The sequence below is a fragment of the Cyprinus carpio genome, chromosome B14, assembly GCF_018340385.1.
Source record: "Cyprinus carpio isolate SPL01 chromosome B14, ASM1834038v1, whole genome shotgun sequence".
Classification (NCBI taxonomy): domain Eukaryota; kingdom Metazoa; phylum Chordata; class Actinopteri; order Cypriniformes; family Cyprinidae; genus Cyprinus; species Cyprinus carpio.
Window position 1 is genome coordinate 22,003,442 of NC_056610.1, and position 17,839 is coordinate 22,021,280.

The following is a 17,839-nucleotide window of genomic DNA, read 5'->3' on the forward strand; positions in this document are numbered from 1 at the left end:
GTGGGACTCTATTCTATTTCAATTATATCTACTTGTTTTCTTTTATTTATTGTGTATAAAAATGCTTGACCCTCTAACAGTTGCACTCTCTATTTTATTTCTATTCTATCTACTTTTATTTTATAAAAATAATTTATGCTAAATGCATAAATTAATTTAAATTAAATTTAAAAAATGACCCTCTAATACAGGCTCTCTATTCTATTTCTATTCTATCTACTTTTCTTTTTATTTATTAAAAATTGACCCTCTAACACTTGCACTCTATCTCTATTCTATCCACTTTTCTTTTTATTAAGAAACTTGACCCTCTAACACAGGCACTCAATTCTATTTCTATGATATCTACTTGTTTTCTTTTATTTATTGTATATAAAAAGTCTGACCCTCTAACACTTGCACTCTCTGTTCTATTTATATTATCTAATTTTATTTTATTAAAAACTTGATCCTCTAACACTTGCACTATCTATTATGTTTCAGTTCTATATACTTGTTTTTTTAATTTATTAAACAACTTGACCTTCTAATACTTGCACTCTTAATTCTATTTCTATTCAATCTGCTTGTTTTCTTTATTATAAAAAATGACCCTCTAAAATGTGCACTCTATTCTATATCTACTTTTTTGTTTTGTTTTATTTATTATATATTTAAAAACCTTGACCCTCTAACACCTGCACTCTCTGTTTTATTTCTCCTGTTTTATTTTATTTTCACTAACCATGCATAAACTTTATTTTCTCAGAAATACAAATTTGTACATACATGTTTGCTTAAATATTATTGTAGCCTAGTTTGTGCTGATTACAGTGTAATTAGACTTTTGCCACTTTTTTAAGAAACTGAAAAAAGCACAAATGTCAGGGCATGTCGAAACTTCTCCAGGGCCCCAAACCCCCTTCAAACACTAGCTCTATTCTATTTCTATTCTATCCTATCTACTTTTCATTATTTTTATTTAATAAATAACCTTGCTATGTGTACTGCATTAGACTAACTGGGACTTACATATTATTGCTCTTTTGTTGGTTTGATTGCTTCTATTGTCCTCATTTGTAAGTCGCTTTGGATAAATGCGTCTGCTATGTGATTAAATGTAAAAGTTATGTAAATATATGCTGTCATTTTCAATACCAAAGAATTGATAAAAAAATTAGCTTTGGATTTAAAGTTCATTCACTCTGGTGCAAAGAAGAATCCATGAAAGAGCTATGTGAAAATGGAAATTAATCAAGACCTCATCATACACTAGTCTTCATTAGCATTGGAAGCTATTAGAACTTAATTAGTGATAATAGGGTGCATGTCTGTTGCAGTGTAACCTGAGTTCACACTAAATGTCAGGTCACTAACCGGCCTGTGAATCACATGATAACATATCCCACGGGCTTTTTAGCCTATGAGCACTTTTAGTGCAGATTAGTTGCATTTTTAAGTGCTTCCATAGGGCTCTTTATCTGCCCTACATGATGGACTTTAATATGTATCGACTTATTCAGGTCCTCCCACACACGGCTGAAGACTCGCAGGAACAATGGACATTTTTTGTAATCTACAGCATCAGTGCGTCTGACAAAAAAGGAGTATAATAATCATAAAATAGCCTGTGGTATATTGATTTCATCTAAGTCCTTGAGACATGGTCCTCTTCTTGCCAATTTCATGGGTCCTTCTTTGTGGGGAATTGCTCGATTTTCTTAACCAGCCACTGAATCCCGTCTAACTGTTTTGGCAGCATATCCATTATTCTTTCATAGCCATTGACATTCTGCGTCACCAGCTATCCTTTGTTTTCGAAGTAACCAATAGTCAGGCTTTTTCTGTTCTTGCACATCATTACTCTTTCTGCTCATTAACATTTACTGGTGCCGGGTAACTATTAAATTGGAGAAGTGTTTGGCATTTAAATGCGGATACATCACAGGAAAAATTTATCTGGGAAGTCCTGCTCCACATTTCTCTTTTAGAGGTAAAAATGTGTGATTTGTCCTTACAACACCTAAACAATAAACACGTTAATCAAAATTTTAATCAAACTCTTTCATTTTAACACATACTGTTTTTTCTTATGCTGTTTATCAAATAAAAGCGGCAATAAAGCAGTGCCATTTTAGTATCAATGAGAAACTATTACAGTTTTTATTATTTAGAAATAGATATTTTTATATATTCTTTTGCTTTCATGATATTTCGAGGTAAATGTTCAATAATGTTTTGTTTTTTGTCATTTTTATTAGTTTTTGTGTTTAAAATGACCATTTTGTTTTTATTCAATCTTTTTTCACTTATTTTAGTACATTGAGTTGAACTAAAAGAAAACGAGAAATGTTGCCTTGTCAACTAGCTGCAATGAAGCAAATTAATGATATTTAATTTTTTTTAATTATTATTATTTTTTTTTTTCAAGTAACTATTTTTTTATGGTTTTAGTTTTAGTTAACTATAATAACCCGCCAACAGAAAAAATCCATCAGCTCAACTCACACACAGTAATGAAAAGGTTGTACTATATTACTTAACACACATTCTATCACTTAATACAGACTTAGCATCCTCACACAGAGACAGACACACATTACATTGTAGATATAAATATTTGAAATAACTTACATGTTATAAAATGTTTACTGGAAGTGTCCTGTTTATAATATTTCAGCATCAGGTTTTGTCAATTGTCAAACTGATATGTGTGTATAAATGAAGTGGTAAAGTCTGAATAAATGTGGTTTTAAATGTAATAATAATGATTTTATCTGAATGTCAGTACCCAAGTAAAACCTGAGAAAATAACTATATAAGTGATAGAATGAGTCAATGAGTGACCCTTTGCTGCCATCTAGTGGTTGTATTTACACTTCCAGGGAATACAGCATGGATATGTAGTGTTTTCAACTTTTTAACTTTGATTTTGTGTTCAAAACCTAGGAATAGTTCACAAAAGTAGATTTTTCAAATAATCTCAAATATGAAAAGAACATTTTGTTTGACAGCAGTGGTCCTAGAGGCAAAGTTGTTCAGAATGAGGAGATATATCCTATGATATGAAGATTTAGTGTTTGTGTAAACATTTGAATTTTATTTTATTTTTTTGCAATTTTGAGGTCATTTATTATAGAAATATTGTGTTTTTGAGGGCTTTTTAACTGTTATAGCGCCACCGAAGGTCCGATCACCATGAAACTTTGTATGCTTATTAAAAGTCATCGGACACAAGTTTCGTAAAGTTTTTGCGCTGTAGTAGTTTGATAGAGATTGAGAACCTAAGACTAGTGTGCAAAAGAAAGTTTTTAACATAATTGAGAATATTTAATGATTGACAGCAGTGGTTCTTGAGGCAAAGTTGCACATTATGAGGAGATCTATCGAATGATACAGTATGCATATTGTGTGGATGTTTCAAAATTGTTACAGACCTTTAGGCCCATGGGTCAAACATGCCCACCAAGTTTCGTTCTGATCAGCCTCTGTTAACCTTGTCTAATAGGTGCTTAAAATTCATTGTTTTTTGAGATACGCAAATGTCCTTATAGACACTTGTGGCACATGGACACTGCATACCAAGTTTCAAGTCGATTGGACTAACGGTTGCGTAGTTATAACTATTTTTATGTTTTTTTTTTTACCTTCTTATAGCGCCACCAAGTGGCTAAGCTGTTCAATATTTTTATTTGACCAAAGACTGAGCTCGTACACATGTGTACCAAGTTTGGTGAAGATATCTCATTGCGTTCAAGAGTTATACCCATTTTAGTAAAAGTTGTTCTACCTCTTTCGAACGTTTTGATGCCCCTTTGCGATGGTGAGTCGAAATTTTTACTTTTTTTTTTTTGATAATTATTGATAATCACTGTCCAGAGAATATTTCTGCACTGGTCTGGTTCCAATCTAGCGAAAAATCGAGTCTTTGGATATGAGAAAAGGGCCAGACTACTACGATCTGACCAAGTTTCAGCTCTCGGTTTTATAATAATAATAATAATAATAATAAAAATCCTAACAATTACAATAAGGCAGGGTTCCTCAAATATCGACGCGACATGATAAAAAGTATCTTTTCCATGTAGTTTTTGTTTTAACCACCTGTGAGAAGCGAAACGAGATTCTATTTTAGAAATGTTTATTTGTGATGTCGCAGCAGGAACAACGTACAAAATATGAAAGTAATAATCTCAGGTAATGATTATATGCTTTATTTAATGTTAAAAGTGCCTAATGTGAGTATGAATATTATTTTACGTGATCTTTATAGCCATAGTGAAAGCAACAATAGATATTTAACCTCAGATCTCGAAAAGAAATTAAAGCAAACTTTTACGGTAAAACTGTGAACTCACTGCGAACCAACACGTGTACTCCATAACAAAGATGGTATCAGTCACTTACTCGCTCAAACCGGTTCAGTCCATTCACATTTGAATCATCTATTTTCCGCAATGTTTTTGCTGTCACATCGTATCTACACTGGATGCGACAAAGCATTGCAAATCATGTGAACTTTGTGTCAGTATGTTTTAAATAGAACGAGTCAGCAGTCTATGATTTCTCGTGTCGCGCGACTCACGCCGCACTGCATCCAGTGTAAACAGCATCACTGATTACAATGGGTTCTATTGTATTTTGTTGCGTCGCGCCGCGCCACTCACGTCCGGTGTAGACACAATACTTTAATGTCACTTTCTGATGCTGCATTTGAATTTTCATGCAACATTGTTTGAAATTAGCGTGGGCCAAACATTTTTTCACTCACAGGCCGCCTATTTAGAAACCCTGCAATAGGGGGGTCAATAATAAATGCTTCTTGAGCAGCAAATCAGCATATTAGAATGATTTCTGAAGGCTCATGTGACACTGAATACTAGAGTAAAGGCTTTGTATCACAGGAATAAATTACATTTTAAAATACAGTCTAATAGAAAAGTTATTTTAAATTGTAATAATATTTTACAGTATTTCTGTTTTTAAAATCCAAAGCTATTTTACCCAAAACAAAAAAGGAGACAGCAGACCCAATGTACTTTTTGTACTGAAGTCAAATGTTTACATATATATATATAATATAAATAAAATGTGAATTTGCTCATTGTGAGAAACACATTCTTTTGTGTTTACTGTAAAATGTTGCAATGCAAACATAATAAGATTAGTCACAGCGTGCCAGATTATAGAGTCTCTCCCAGAGCCATTCTCTGTCACTATAGACTCTTTACATGAACGCGCCATTGAAAAAATCTTTGTGACAGTGTGAAATCTGAGGATACAGTCTCTATTAGTTTTGCTTCCCTGCATATCCAACTCATCGCAACCATAGCTGCCAAAGGACGGAGTAAGCTGGATACGTAATGTGGGTTTTAGTCTGCGTCTTTAGTAATTAATGGTTTCACTAATCAAGGCAGCGCTGAGCAAATGAACCTTGATCGATGCTGGTCATGGCAGTGGAGAGCCTGATCCTTCTGCTGATGCAGCAGGAACCAAAGCAGAGCATCCTGCCAGATAATATATGCAAACAACCCAGAGACCTGCATACTTTAATGTGAGCATCCAATCATTAGCTCTAAGTGTAGCTCATTATGTTCTTAGGACCACTGATGAACACAATCCGTATTGATCTTGTAACACTCAAGATATCAAAGGCCTCTCTGGCACCAAAATGCCATTTCTTCAAGCCGCTCTAAATTTGTCAGTGTGGTTACAGAACTGAAAGACAGAAGAGAACATATCACAATAAGCCCAAAAGTACCTGATCTTCAAATATTTTGCACGTATACAACAGACAAAAATACAAAAAAAATACAAAAATTAAAGGTGGTGGATTCAAAACCAAAAATGCATATGACTAGTGGCATGTCAGTGCTATTTATGGCACGATCTTGTCTTTGATTATCAATGATGCATTATGAGTAAAAATAATGTTTACAAAGATGACTGCTTGTAGGCTTTATCTTCAGATACTGAGTTAGTCATCGTTCCCCTCATTTACTTTTAATGGGAAAATCTGTAAAAAGCTGTAAAGAAGAGCATAAAATTGAGAGCATATATGAATCTGCTTGTTTCAATGCTGTCACTACCTGTGCATATATAATTACCAGAGAGACCAAAACTAAACTCTGATACTAATCTCTATTAGCAGATATTAACCCTTGAGGCAAGTGCAATTTTTAATCGCTGAGCTTTTAGCAGCAATTTAACAGAAAAAGAATATGCAGTATTGCCCCAAAACAATGCAACTACACTTTCAAAGTGAGTGCAGGGCACATCTGGGTCTTCATGCAAACCAGAGGAGATGACACTGTAAAAATAAATAAAAAATAAATAAATAAAAAATGACACAGGGAACAGAGCGTCATTGGCACAACACTACAAAGACAAGTCCTTGCTTGGGTTCATTTTATATTTTTTCTGACTCAGCTTGAACATAACCTACAAACCAAGCATTTATTTATTTATTAATTCTTTATTTTAATGGAATCTGATAACATACATCTTTTACTTACTGTTTATTTTGTCCTGAAATTACAGTTTCTTTAGTCATTTTAGAATATTAAATATTGTAATATATTTTTAATTGTAAATATTTAACTATTATATTTTAGAATATTTTTAAGATTATATTTTGTTACTAAATATAATATTATTATATATTATTAAATTATAAAATTAAATAAAACTAAATATTTTAGAGTATTTTGTGTTATAAGAAGATTTGAGAAAACGTACTAATATCTTGTAATATTTTATGAAACTATTTTGTGATATGTTGCTTTCGTTAGGCTAAATTGGGGATTATTTAGTCATGTTAAATAATGTTTTTGTCTTAAACCAATTAATATAGATGTTACCACAAGAGGTGCATATATAAACTACATGCACACCGCTGCCTCTGCCGTTAATTGGATTAGCCATTCATGGCTTTACCTGCATATTTTAGCCTGATGACATAACATCCTGTCTGCTTTATTCATGTGCTGTATTTTAATAGCTATGCCTCAGTGACATGCACACGTCAGCCTCTCACGTGACAATTCCTGCATGGAAAATGTGCAGGCTAATATGGAAATCAATTAGAGAGATGCAATTCATAGAGCAAATTATGTTTGTGTACAATTTGTATTCGTCAGTGGCATTAGCACTGACAGAGTGATCAATGTCTATAATAAGTCTGCATGTGAAATGAGCTTGGGGTGTAGGCTGAGACGGGGAAAGAGATATCAATTAACAGGCTCTGCAAAGTTCAGCAGCAAGAGCTGAGCCTGCAATATCCTGATTCTAGTTCATTAACTAAACCCTGGCCATAGAACGCAAAATAATTACTGCAAACCACCGGCTAGATAAGGCGAGTCCTTTTGTGATACAGTTATTGTTAAAGGATTCATACATGTGAGATAATCAGCATTATGATAGAATAATCCATATGTGGACCATTAACCTAGAGCCTGAAATAGCATCTATCAAATCAAGTGTTCCTTTTTAATTAAAACTGTAATAATGAATAAATCTGCACAAACATGATGTAAGATTAAAAGATGCCAACACTTACAAATAAATAAATACAATTTTACGATAACAAAAAATATTATAAATTGTAAAAAAAAAAACCAAACGAACAAAAAAAGGCAAAACATAAATAATGTTAGTGTTCTGTTTTGTCGTCGAGACAGTTGCGATAGTGTTGACAAAAACACCATTCGAGCAGCGCAAGGCGAATCCTAAACGATTACAATCAGAGCATCATTGACAGAAATTAATATTTATTAAAAATAAATCTGTACATAATTCCGCTGAATTAAACTTTTTAATAACACCGCTCCATTCATTACAGTCGCCTTTATAAGCCTGTTGATAACTTGCTATTCGTCGAATCGCCACAAGTGCTCGCTGTTTAGCCTGTTTTAAAGGGAATCCTTGCCATTTCTGACTCGGATAGCAGAATGACACAGAATTATGACTTTGTATTTAATTAGCAGACATGAGATTACAGTAGATGAATTAGCAGGCCAACTAGGCAATCATTACTAACGTTACTACTTTAAACGATCGTACCTATTTCCCTAAATACAACATTCTCAGCAAAAGTATATCCACACTAAACAAGAGAACAAATAGCATGCTAGAGTAAAAAAGAAGCAAACACTCTCGCATCAAAACGTACCTGAAGAATACAATAGTTTCCCACAAATAAATCCCGAGTGCGAACATTGTGTCAGGTTGGAGGTGAGTGGATGTAGTTCGCTACAGCTCAGTGCACGCTACAATTCCTTCTTCTCTCACTTCCGAGGTGAACGATTCGTCCTTTGCTCGTTTCGGATTCCCAAAAAAAGGCCAAACAGATCTCACGAGCATGCAGACGAGCTGGTCATCTTCCCGATAGAGGCTGTGTAACGTTAGGTGAAGCGGAGCTCCTGTTTCACGAGGGTTGCGGAATCGCAGGTGGAAGAAACAGCGCTGCGAAAAAAAAAAAACTCGATGAGGTATATTCAGACGTTCATTCCGGACGATCCATAGCAGTATTAGATGCAAGAATATTCAAAGACGCTCCATCGCAAATATTTAAGACAACCGAAACTATGCACTGTATCTCCTCGGAATGCCTCCAAAGTCATTCAGTGGCATCTATACATACGCGTCTGCTCTTTTCCTCCGCGCTCCTCTTTACGCGCATCCCAATAAAGAAATGTGCCGCTTTCGAGCCGCGCGTGAGTTTAGCTACCTCTGGCTGAGGTAGTCTGATTTAGTACGTACTTGTTTCCCAGGGGTGAATTGTTAGTGCTGCAGGAAGCTACTTCCATTGTCTGGTCCAGTTAGGAGACGCTGCTCATTTTGGGTTTTAACGTTTTTCTCGAATCCTCGTCAGAAAAGCCCAAACGTTGATATTTCGGCACACGGAGCCTGTTCCATCGCTCGTAAGCCCCTCAGCCGCACAGTGTTTCTTGCTGCAGTCATTTACTAAACTCCAGAAGCACCTCACACACTCTCAACACACGCCCACATGCTGCTGTCATTGGTCTGAATGGCACTCCAGACAAATGCCTCCTCCTCGGATTGGAGATGCGCACTGCCATATGTTGCACTTCGAGGGCTACGCTGTTTTGGGGCAGTGTATGTATTTAAATATGGCAGTTTTGGGAAACATAATACAAAAACACATCGGATGACAGAGAGATGCAGTGCCTATAACTCTGTTCGCACGCGCCACTGGGGCATTTCTGACCCACCAGTTACGATGAAGGAGTTTTTGTTTGTTTATTTTTACTCAACACAAAAACCTTGGCAACAAAAGTATAATCAACAACAATTTTTTAACCATTTTTATTCATGCACCTTTTCTTATGGCATGTCAACAGGGTACACTGAAATCATCCATATCCTTTTCAGCAAAATATAAACATTACAGCAATTCTGAAACAAAAACAAGTAGGCCTAATAAAACTGAGGGATAAAATAAACACGTGTAATAACTTGCTCTGAACAAACTTATGCTTTCAACTATAGTCTGATATTGTGTGTTTAAGTTCGCCAGTTAACTCGATAACTAAAGCCAAAAATCAGTTATGTTGGTAGAACGTTATGTTAGTGTGATGTTCCTGCAATGTTCTTTCCAGCTAAATCTATTACGTCACATCATTCTAGGATCATGGAATGTTCCAAAAACATTAAAATGTTAACAGAATGTTAACAGAACATTCCAAGAGTTTAAAAATTGCATGTGAATTTGAACAGGTAGGTTATCTGGAAGCAGTGTATGAAACTGCCCATTTTCAATACACTGAATAATGACATATATCACGTAAAAAATAAAAAAATAAAAAAAAAGACAACATAGATTCCGTATTTATGATTAAAATGAATTATAACTTGACAAACGAAGCATACAAATGCTTCATAATTCTAATCTAAAAGACAGAATTCACAAAAATCTAATTTCAAAGTGTTTTGAACTAGACATTTATAACAAAATCACAAACCCTTCACTTGAAAAAACATACATTGGTGTAATTGGACATGAGTCAAAATTGTAGTTACTGAGATATATCCCATGTGACAATTAGCCCCAGCCTCCGCTGAACACACATCAGGAGTGAAGTTCACTGCAGCTCAATGTCACGTCACTGCAGGCATAATAACAAGCATGATGTTTGCCAGCACAAAGCTGCTGTAAAAACAAACATGACGTAATCATATCAAACGTGTTTCGAATAAACACTGTCACAGTGTAATACAGTCAACATCACTGTCTTTCTACTAATGAATACGATACCTGAAAAAGCCATAGCCTCTTATTTTAATAAAAAGTATAGTTGGACTTGGTTTATTAAATGCTGAATATTATATATCTGTTATATATTTATATATATATATATATATACAGTACAGGTCAAAAGTTTGGAAACATTACTATTTTTAATGTTTTTGAAAGAAGTCTCTTCTGCTCATCAAGCCTGCATTTATTTGATCAAAAATACAGAAAAAACAGTAATATTGTGAAATATTATTACAACTTAAAATAATAGTTTTCTATTTGAATATACTTTTAAAAAAAAATTTATTCCTGTGATGCAAAGCTGAATTTTCAGCATCATTACTCCAGCCTTCAGTGTCACATGTAACATCCAGTCTATCACATGATCATTTAGAAATCATTCTAATATTCTGATTTATTATGAGTGTTGGAAACAGTTCTGCTGTCTAATATATTTGATGAATAAAAAGGTTTAAAAAGAACTGCATTTATTCAAAAAAAAAAAAAAAAAAAATTTCTAATAATATATATTCTAATTACTGACCCCAATTTACTATCACTTTTTATCAATTTAACACATCCTTGCTGAATAAAAGTATTGATTTTATTTAAAAAAAAAGAAAGAAAAAAAAATTACTGACCCCAAATTACTGACCAGTAGTGTATATTGTTATTACAAAATATTTATATTTTAAAAACATAGCTTTTTTTTTTCTTCTTTTTTTTACTTTTTATTCATCAAAAGTATCCTAAAAAAGTATCACATGTTCTGAAAAAATATTAAGCAGCAGATCTGTTTCCAACTTTGATAATGAATCATCATATTAGAATGATTTCTAAAGGATCATGTGATAATGATCCTAAAAATTCAGCTTTGCATCACAGAAATAAATGATAATTTAAAGTATAATAAATTTAAAAACAATTATTTTAAATTGTAATAATATATCACAATATTACATTTTTTTTCTGTATTTTTGATCAAATAAATGCAGGCTTAATGAGCAGAAGAAACTTCTTTCAAAAAACATTAAAAATAGTAAAGTTTCCAAACTTTTGACCTGTACTGTATATATATATATATATATATATGTATATATATATATATATATATATATATATATATATATATATATATATATATATATATATATATATAATATCTAAGTGTTGTTTAAGCAAGTGTTCACTGGATCAGTTTGGATCTGTGATCAATTACAGACTTGTGTTTGTTTTTACTCATATATGCTCTGTATATCTCTTGTCAAACTCTATAACACCTTGACAGCTGTAATATTTCATGATGAATAAAGAGCCTAGAAATTCAGTTAAATTTTGTTATCCGTGACAACACAAACAAAACAGAAAGAAGTGATTAAAGACATCAACAACTCAGCGGCTGAGAGTGGAGGTAGATTCGCCCGTTCTGCATTGTTCCCACTGCCATTGTTGTAAGTGGGCCAAAACACTGACAGAATTGAATAATGCCAGTTCAGGCTGCTTTGAATATATGTACTATATTAAAAACTTTGAATAGGAGGTTGAGATTAAAAAGTTGTTTACTTATTTACTACCATGTAAAATTGCTAACGCAAGCATTACATGCTGAACAAGCTGACAGAATGACAGAATTAATCAAAAAACAAAACAAACAAACAAAAAAAAAAAACCACAGCTTTAAATGTTTATTTCCATTCACATGTCTGTGTTGTGCAGCACCGGAGAGCCAGATCATTTTATATATAATAATAAAACAGATTCTTGCACTTTTTTTCCCCTTTCCCGCATTGATCTATCAGTAAAAGAAATCATAAAAACACATTAGTCGGAGACCAGTGACTAAATGTCTAAAATATACTGTAACTAAGCACTGAATTAACATATCTAATTGTTATCTAATGAGAAAATGCTTCTAATTTTATCCAGTTGGTTTCATATAATCAGTGTGACAAATGTTGATTTTCAATGGTGCTATGCAAACACCGTCCCTTATTGTTCAGGCACAGAGAGCTCGTACTTTCATCTCATATCTCCATCAGTGGGAGGTGAATGAGCTGACTGAATCATCTAGATCAGTATTTCCCAATTACCCCAACACATACTGTATTTCTTTTGAATGTCTCTCTTATGTAATGTAACTGGGTAGGCATACAGTATGAGATTACTTTACACTAGAAATGAACTTTCAACAACGCTACCTGCGTCAGTAGTGATCATAAGCCTGTATAATTTTTAAATACACCCACAGACGTATGCATATATGTAAATCTGAATGTATATATAAAATGCCTGAATATATAAATGAAAACTGGAATATAGATAAGTCTGAATTTATAAATACAAATCTTAAAATATAAATGTAAAATCTGAATATCCAGAAGCTAATCTGAATATGTAGTTATAAGTCTGAATATAGAAGTAAATCAGAATATATTGTTAGAACTCATAAGTCTGATGTATAAATCTTAATATATAATATATATGTAGTATAGTGAGTATGTAGTTCTAATTATGAATATATACAGTGAATAGTAAATGTAAAACATGAGTATAGTTATAACTCTTGGAATATAGAGATAAAATGTATATTTATAAATCTTGAGTAAAGTTATAATTCTGAATATATCCTAAATATTTAAATGCAAATCTGAATACATATTCTCTACATCTCAATATAAATAGTGTTCCTGTAGCTCAAGTGGTAAAAATTGATAGCCTGAATAAGTTGCTTTGGATAAAAGCGTCTGCTAAATGCATAATTTGCAAAAAATTAATTTTTTAATTTAAATATATCTTCATTATCAGCCATGTAAATAGATAGATGGTCTTATTGAATTATTTATTTATTTATTTATTTATTATTAAAAATTCTGTATGCATGTATCAATGCAGATATAGTATCTACTATTGCTGATGAATTAGTCAGGCTGCTGTTTTGTGAATATTGTTTTTGTGAAAGGCATTTCCATAAGCCCAAGCCCACCTCTCTACCTAAATGAAAAGTGGGCTTCTGTAGCAGCCAGCACATCACTATGACTTAATCAAAATGACTTACGACGGTCCTGAGCCTTACACAGCCCAATACAGATTTACGTAGCGAACATGGGGAATATTCTCAGTGTAATCAAGGATGTGTTTCCTCTGGAAAGGCCATGAAATTAAAAGATGAAAATGTGTTGTATGCTTCATCATAAACTAAAAGCTTTTTCAGTAGGAGACACAAAGGCTGCACAAACTCATAAGTTCAATGTAGCGTGCTCATATTATCTCTCTCTTGATGAAACAGCTTGCTGGTAATCATCTCTATACATGTGGTTCAGCAGCAATAGAAATGCACAATAAAACATCTTCTGCTTGCATTTACAGCTGATAAATTAAACTGGTAAATAATATGAAGAGAGTAATGTGACTTGCTGACCTTTGGCGGTGTGCTATTCTTTACAGCTGGTGTCAGACGGACATATTGACTCTTAAAGGAACAGTTAACCCAATAAATATTTGCTGAAAATGTACTCACTCTCAGGCAATCCAAGATGTAGATGAGCTTGTTTCTTTATCAGAACAGATTTGGAGAAATGTAGTATTACATCACTTGCTCACCAATGGATCCTATGCAGTGGATGGGTGCCATCAGAATGAGAGTCCAAATAGCTGATAAAAACATCACAATAATCCACAAGTAATCACTACCTGGTCTCATGACAAAAACGTACCTCTGGGAACTTTTTTGCAAGATTTTTATATACATACCAATAAGTACAAGCAAATGTTAATTTCTGGGTGAATTATTCCTATAAAAATAAAACTTCCAAAATAGCCTTCCACTATAAAGAAACTTTTATTCAGTGGAACGGTTCCATGAATGTTAAATGTTCTTCATGGAACTATCAATACCAATAACAACCTTTATTTTTAAGTGTACATATTTATATCAATTGAAAATGAGCAGGAAATATCTATCCATCAGGGAAACGGAGATGTCATTTTGCTCAAGTGTGACTGAGGTTGCCTTGCTTTCTGTCTATCCTGATCACATTAAAACACACCCATTTTAGCAACTGGGAAACACATTCCATCTCTGTATACAACAGCATGGCACATAACGTTGATCATTCATGCTGAATGGGCACACCTGTGCTCGGGATCGTGCGTCCAGGAGCAAGGACACACTAGAGAGCCAATGTTCGCAGATCACACATGCCAATTCTGAAAACTGTCAGCGATTTTTCAACCCTTGCTGCTGCATCTTTAGAAGGAACACCTTGCTGCAGAAATGGAGCCGAGTCGATTTGCTAGTTATGATTCCTTCCTCCATCTGGCTTCAGTTTTAGGGGAATTATGTGTCTAGCATTTGTTATGGGGATGATAAATCCACCTGTCTCTGGAGTGAAAGAGCACATCCTCTGGTTCTCATCCAGGCTCAAAATGATCAGAGGGAGCGCGTGTCGCTGATGCCGTGTGACAAATCGAGAGAAGCCGATGCGAGATTATTTGTCTGTTCTGACAAATTCGTTTATGTGTTAACCGAGTGGCTTATGAATGATTCTACCAACTTGCCAGAGTAAATTACCGCTTTCTGTATCGGACGTGAGAGCGTGCGTCATGTAATCCGAAGCAGCGGTGCCATCATGTCTTCAGAAGTATCTCATGCATATGAAGGGAGGAGAGCTGGCTCATTAATTTTAACAGGTGCTATTTCAAAGCATCCACATGTACTGTTGTCCCACGCTTAAGACGGCTATGAAACCGTTCCCTTGACCACAACCAGCCCTAACCTTGACTGATGGCACAACCGCCTCCAGCAATCACATTAAAAGCCGCATTTGTTCATATTCACACAGGGAACCACATTTTCTCCTTAATTTAGCCAGACTGATAAATCACAGGGCTAGGGCTTTACTGCCACAGCGTGTTACATCCCAGCATTGACTGCCCTTGAAATGAGCACTGTCCTATTTCAGAAATAATACAAGTGATGCATGTCTTGAGGTTGCAAAGACCTATGAATAGGATCGCTTGGGGTGATCATTGGAATCTGAAAATCTGAGGCAGGGGCCGCGTGGGGCACCTTTATCATGAGGACCCAACTGATGTCATTAATAGTCAATGATATTTCCGGTTAGATTTGCTGCATTAACTGTTTTCCTGTGATGCAAAGGCTTTAGAATGAATTAATTGTAATAAATGATGTTGTGACCCCCAGATATGATGATCTGTTTGCAAAAGATCCCTTTCTTAAATTATAAAGGCAGCTAAGATATAAAGTGTGATATTACATTGACAACAAAATTAAATAATTGGCATAGCACCAAAGTAAATTGCTAATTTACTTAATTATTATTTTATTTAATTATTAAGTTTTCAACATTGATATTAAGGTCAACATAATTCACGGGATCATGTGACTCTGAAGTAATAATGCTGAAGGAATGAAGGAATGAAATACATTTTAAAACATATTCAAGCAGAAAACAGTCATTTTAAATTGTAATAATATTTCACAATATTACTGTTTTGTGATTCTGATCAAATAAATGCAGCCTTTGTGAGCATAAACGCTTTCTTTAAAACAAACGTAATAAAAAAAAAAATCAATCCTGAATTTACTGACCCCAAACTTTTATGACCCAAAAGTTTTAAAAATATAATAAATATTGCATATATGGCTTGCATCCCTTTATGACCCAAAAGTTTGAAACCCCCTTCTCTAAATGATAAGGATCTGGAAATATATATATATATATATATATATATATATATATATATATATATATATATATATATATATATATATATATATATATATTATATATATATACACACACACACACACACACACACACACACATACATATATATATATAGCAAAACACTGAAAAGGCCAAATAACAACACTTCTTTTTGGTGCGTTTATGAAGAGCCCAACAGATTTGTAATACACCACTATGTGTTTGTACTGATAATACCCGTGCCTTCACTACCCAGCGTATGAATGTCAATGATCAATTTTATTCTAGAGAAGAGAAATGAGAGTGTCTCTGTCGTTAATTGCGCTCTTAAGGTGTTAGGGTGAGCCTGCTGAGTTATTGAGCACTCTACCTCTTCAGCAGAATCAGTGATTAGGGAGAGCTCCTGCAGAGTGCCAAGGTGGGGAGATTATGACAGTTAAGAGAGAGAGAGAGCTGGACAGAAAACACCTTGTAAGGTATACCTAAACCACATGGTGGTACTTGTAAATACAATGAAAGTTTTATGGTTCTCCTTCCCACCACAGTAGGAGTTTATTTCCAGTGGGCTAGTGTAATATCACCCCGTCCACTGCTAGACGATGACCTCTAATTTGAACTACAGCAAAGGGAATGCAGATGAATAATGCATAAGTCTTGTCTGCTTGTACTGTTGGTCTGAGACGAATGCAATTACACGTCCCTCGGGAACTAAACTAAAGTTAGTGTAAAGGAAGGGTTCATGTGTGAAGAGTGAAGTGTCCTGAGTGAAAAAGAGACATACTGTAACTGTTCAGCTGAGATCAGAAAGTTGTTTTAAAAGACTATATATATATATGTATATATATATATATATATATATATATATATATATATATATATATATATATATATATATATATATATATATATATATATATATATATATATATATATATATGTATATATATATATATATGGTGGATTTTTAGTGCATAAATCCAAAGCTAATGAAATCATGGTTGTAAAAGACTGGTTTGCATTGCTATGCAGGCCTTTCAAATGGGCTTTGCATTGCTAGCAGCACATCATGACAACACAGAAAAACACTGACTTTACTGACTAGTTGATGTACATACAATATCCAATGACTAAATTGTCCCTAGCAATAATTTTGATCAAACAATTGATTTAATATGTGTATGTAAACAATGTTGTTGTAATTTCAGGCACATCTGAAATAGGTCATACCATTGACATTACCTGAGAAGTTCAGGTAAATATGCTAGAAAACCATGCTTTTTTACATTGACTATCACTCTATATAGACATCAGATACAATTGTATAACAACAGTAATTTCTCAAACATCTGTTACAATGTATACTGAAAAATTGAACAATCCCTTCGGTGGTATGAGATGACTAGATGCTTGCAGCTTATTTCTTATTGACTGTTATCAATTGAATTGCAGTGGTCCAACTATAAATATAGTGTATTAAGCTAGAAACTCGATCATAATGCACATAATGTTTCTATCTAACATGCATTTTAAGGTGCAGCTTGTCAAATTAAAGTAGTGTTTTACTAGTTAGCAGTAAACTGGTTACCTCACCTGAATATGTTCGTTGATTTGTGTTATATGTTATTTTTGTAATAGAAATATGGATATTTTATTAAAAGTGAAGTGAAGTGACATACTGCCAAGTATGGTGACCCATACTCAGAATTCGTGCTCTGCATTTAACCCATCCAAAGTGCACAAACACAGCAGTGAACACACACCGTGAACACACAAAAATAAAATTAGGCAGCCATTTATGCTGCGGCGCCCGGGGAGCAGTTGGGGGTTCGGTGCCTTGCTCAAGGGCACCATAGTCATGGTATTGCCGGCCCGA

The 17,839-nt window shown here is 34.0% G+C and overlaps 1 protein-coding gene across 4 annotated transcripts in view; it reads right to left on the reverse strand.

The window, feature by feature from the left end:
• The window catches only part of glra1 (glycine receptor, alpha 1), a 52,264-nt gene extending 43,232 nt beyond the window's left edge, over positions 1 to 9,032 (reverse strand). Inside the window, exons 1-2 of one of the 4 annotated variants that reach the window (XM_042738592.1) lie at positions 8,740 to 9,032; positions 8,150 to 8,442 (exon numbers count right to left, since the gene is read on the reverse strand). In XM_042738592.1, the coding sequence (XP_042594526.1) occupies positions 8,150 to 8,196 (47 nt within the window). In that variant the 5' untranslated portion in view covers positions 8,197 to 8,442; positions 8,740 to 9,032. Of the gene's footprint in view, positions 1 to 8,149 lie in introns of all 4 variants that reach the window. The other 3 variants (XM_042738593.1, XM_042738591.1, XM_042738594.1) reach the window with 3 other exon arrangements.
• Positions 9,033 to 17,839: the final 8,807 nt, after the last annotated feature.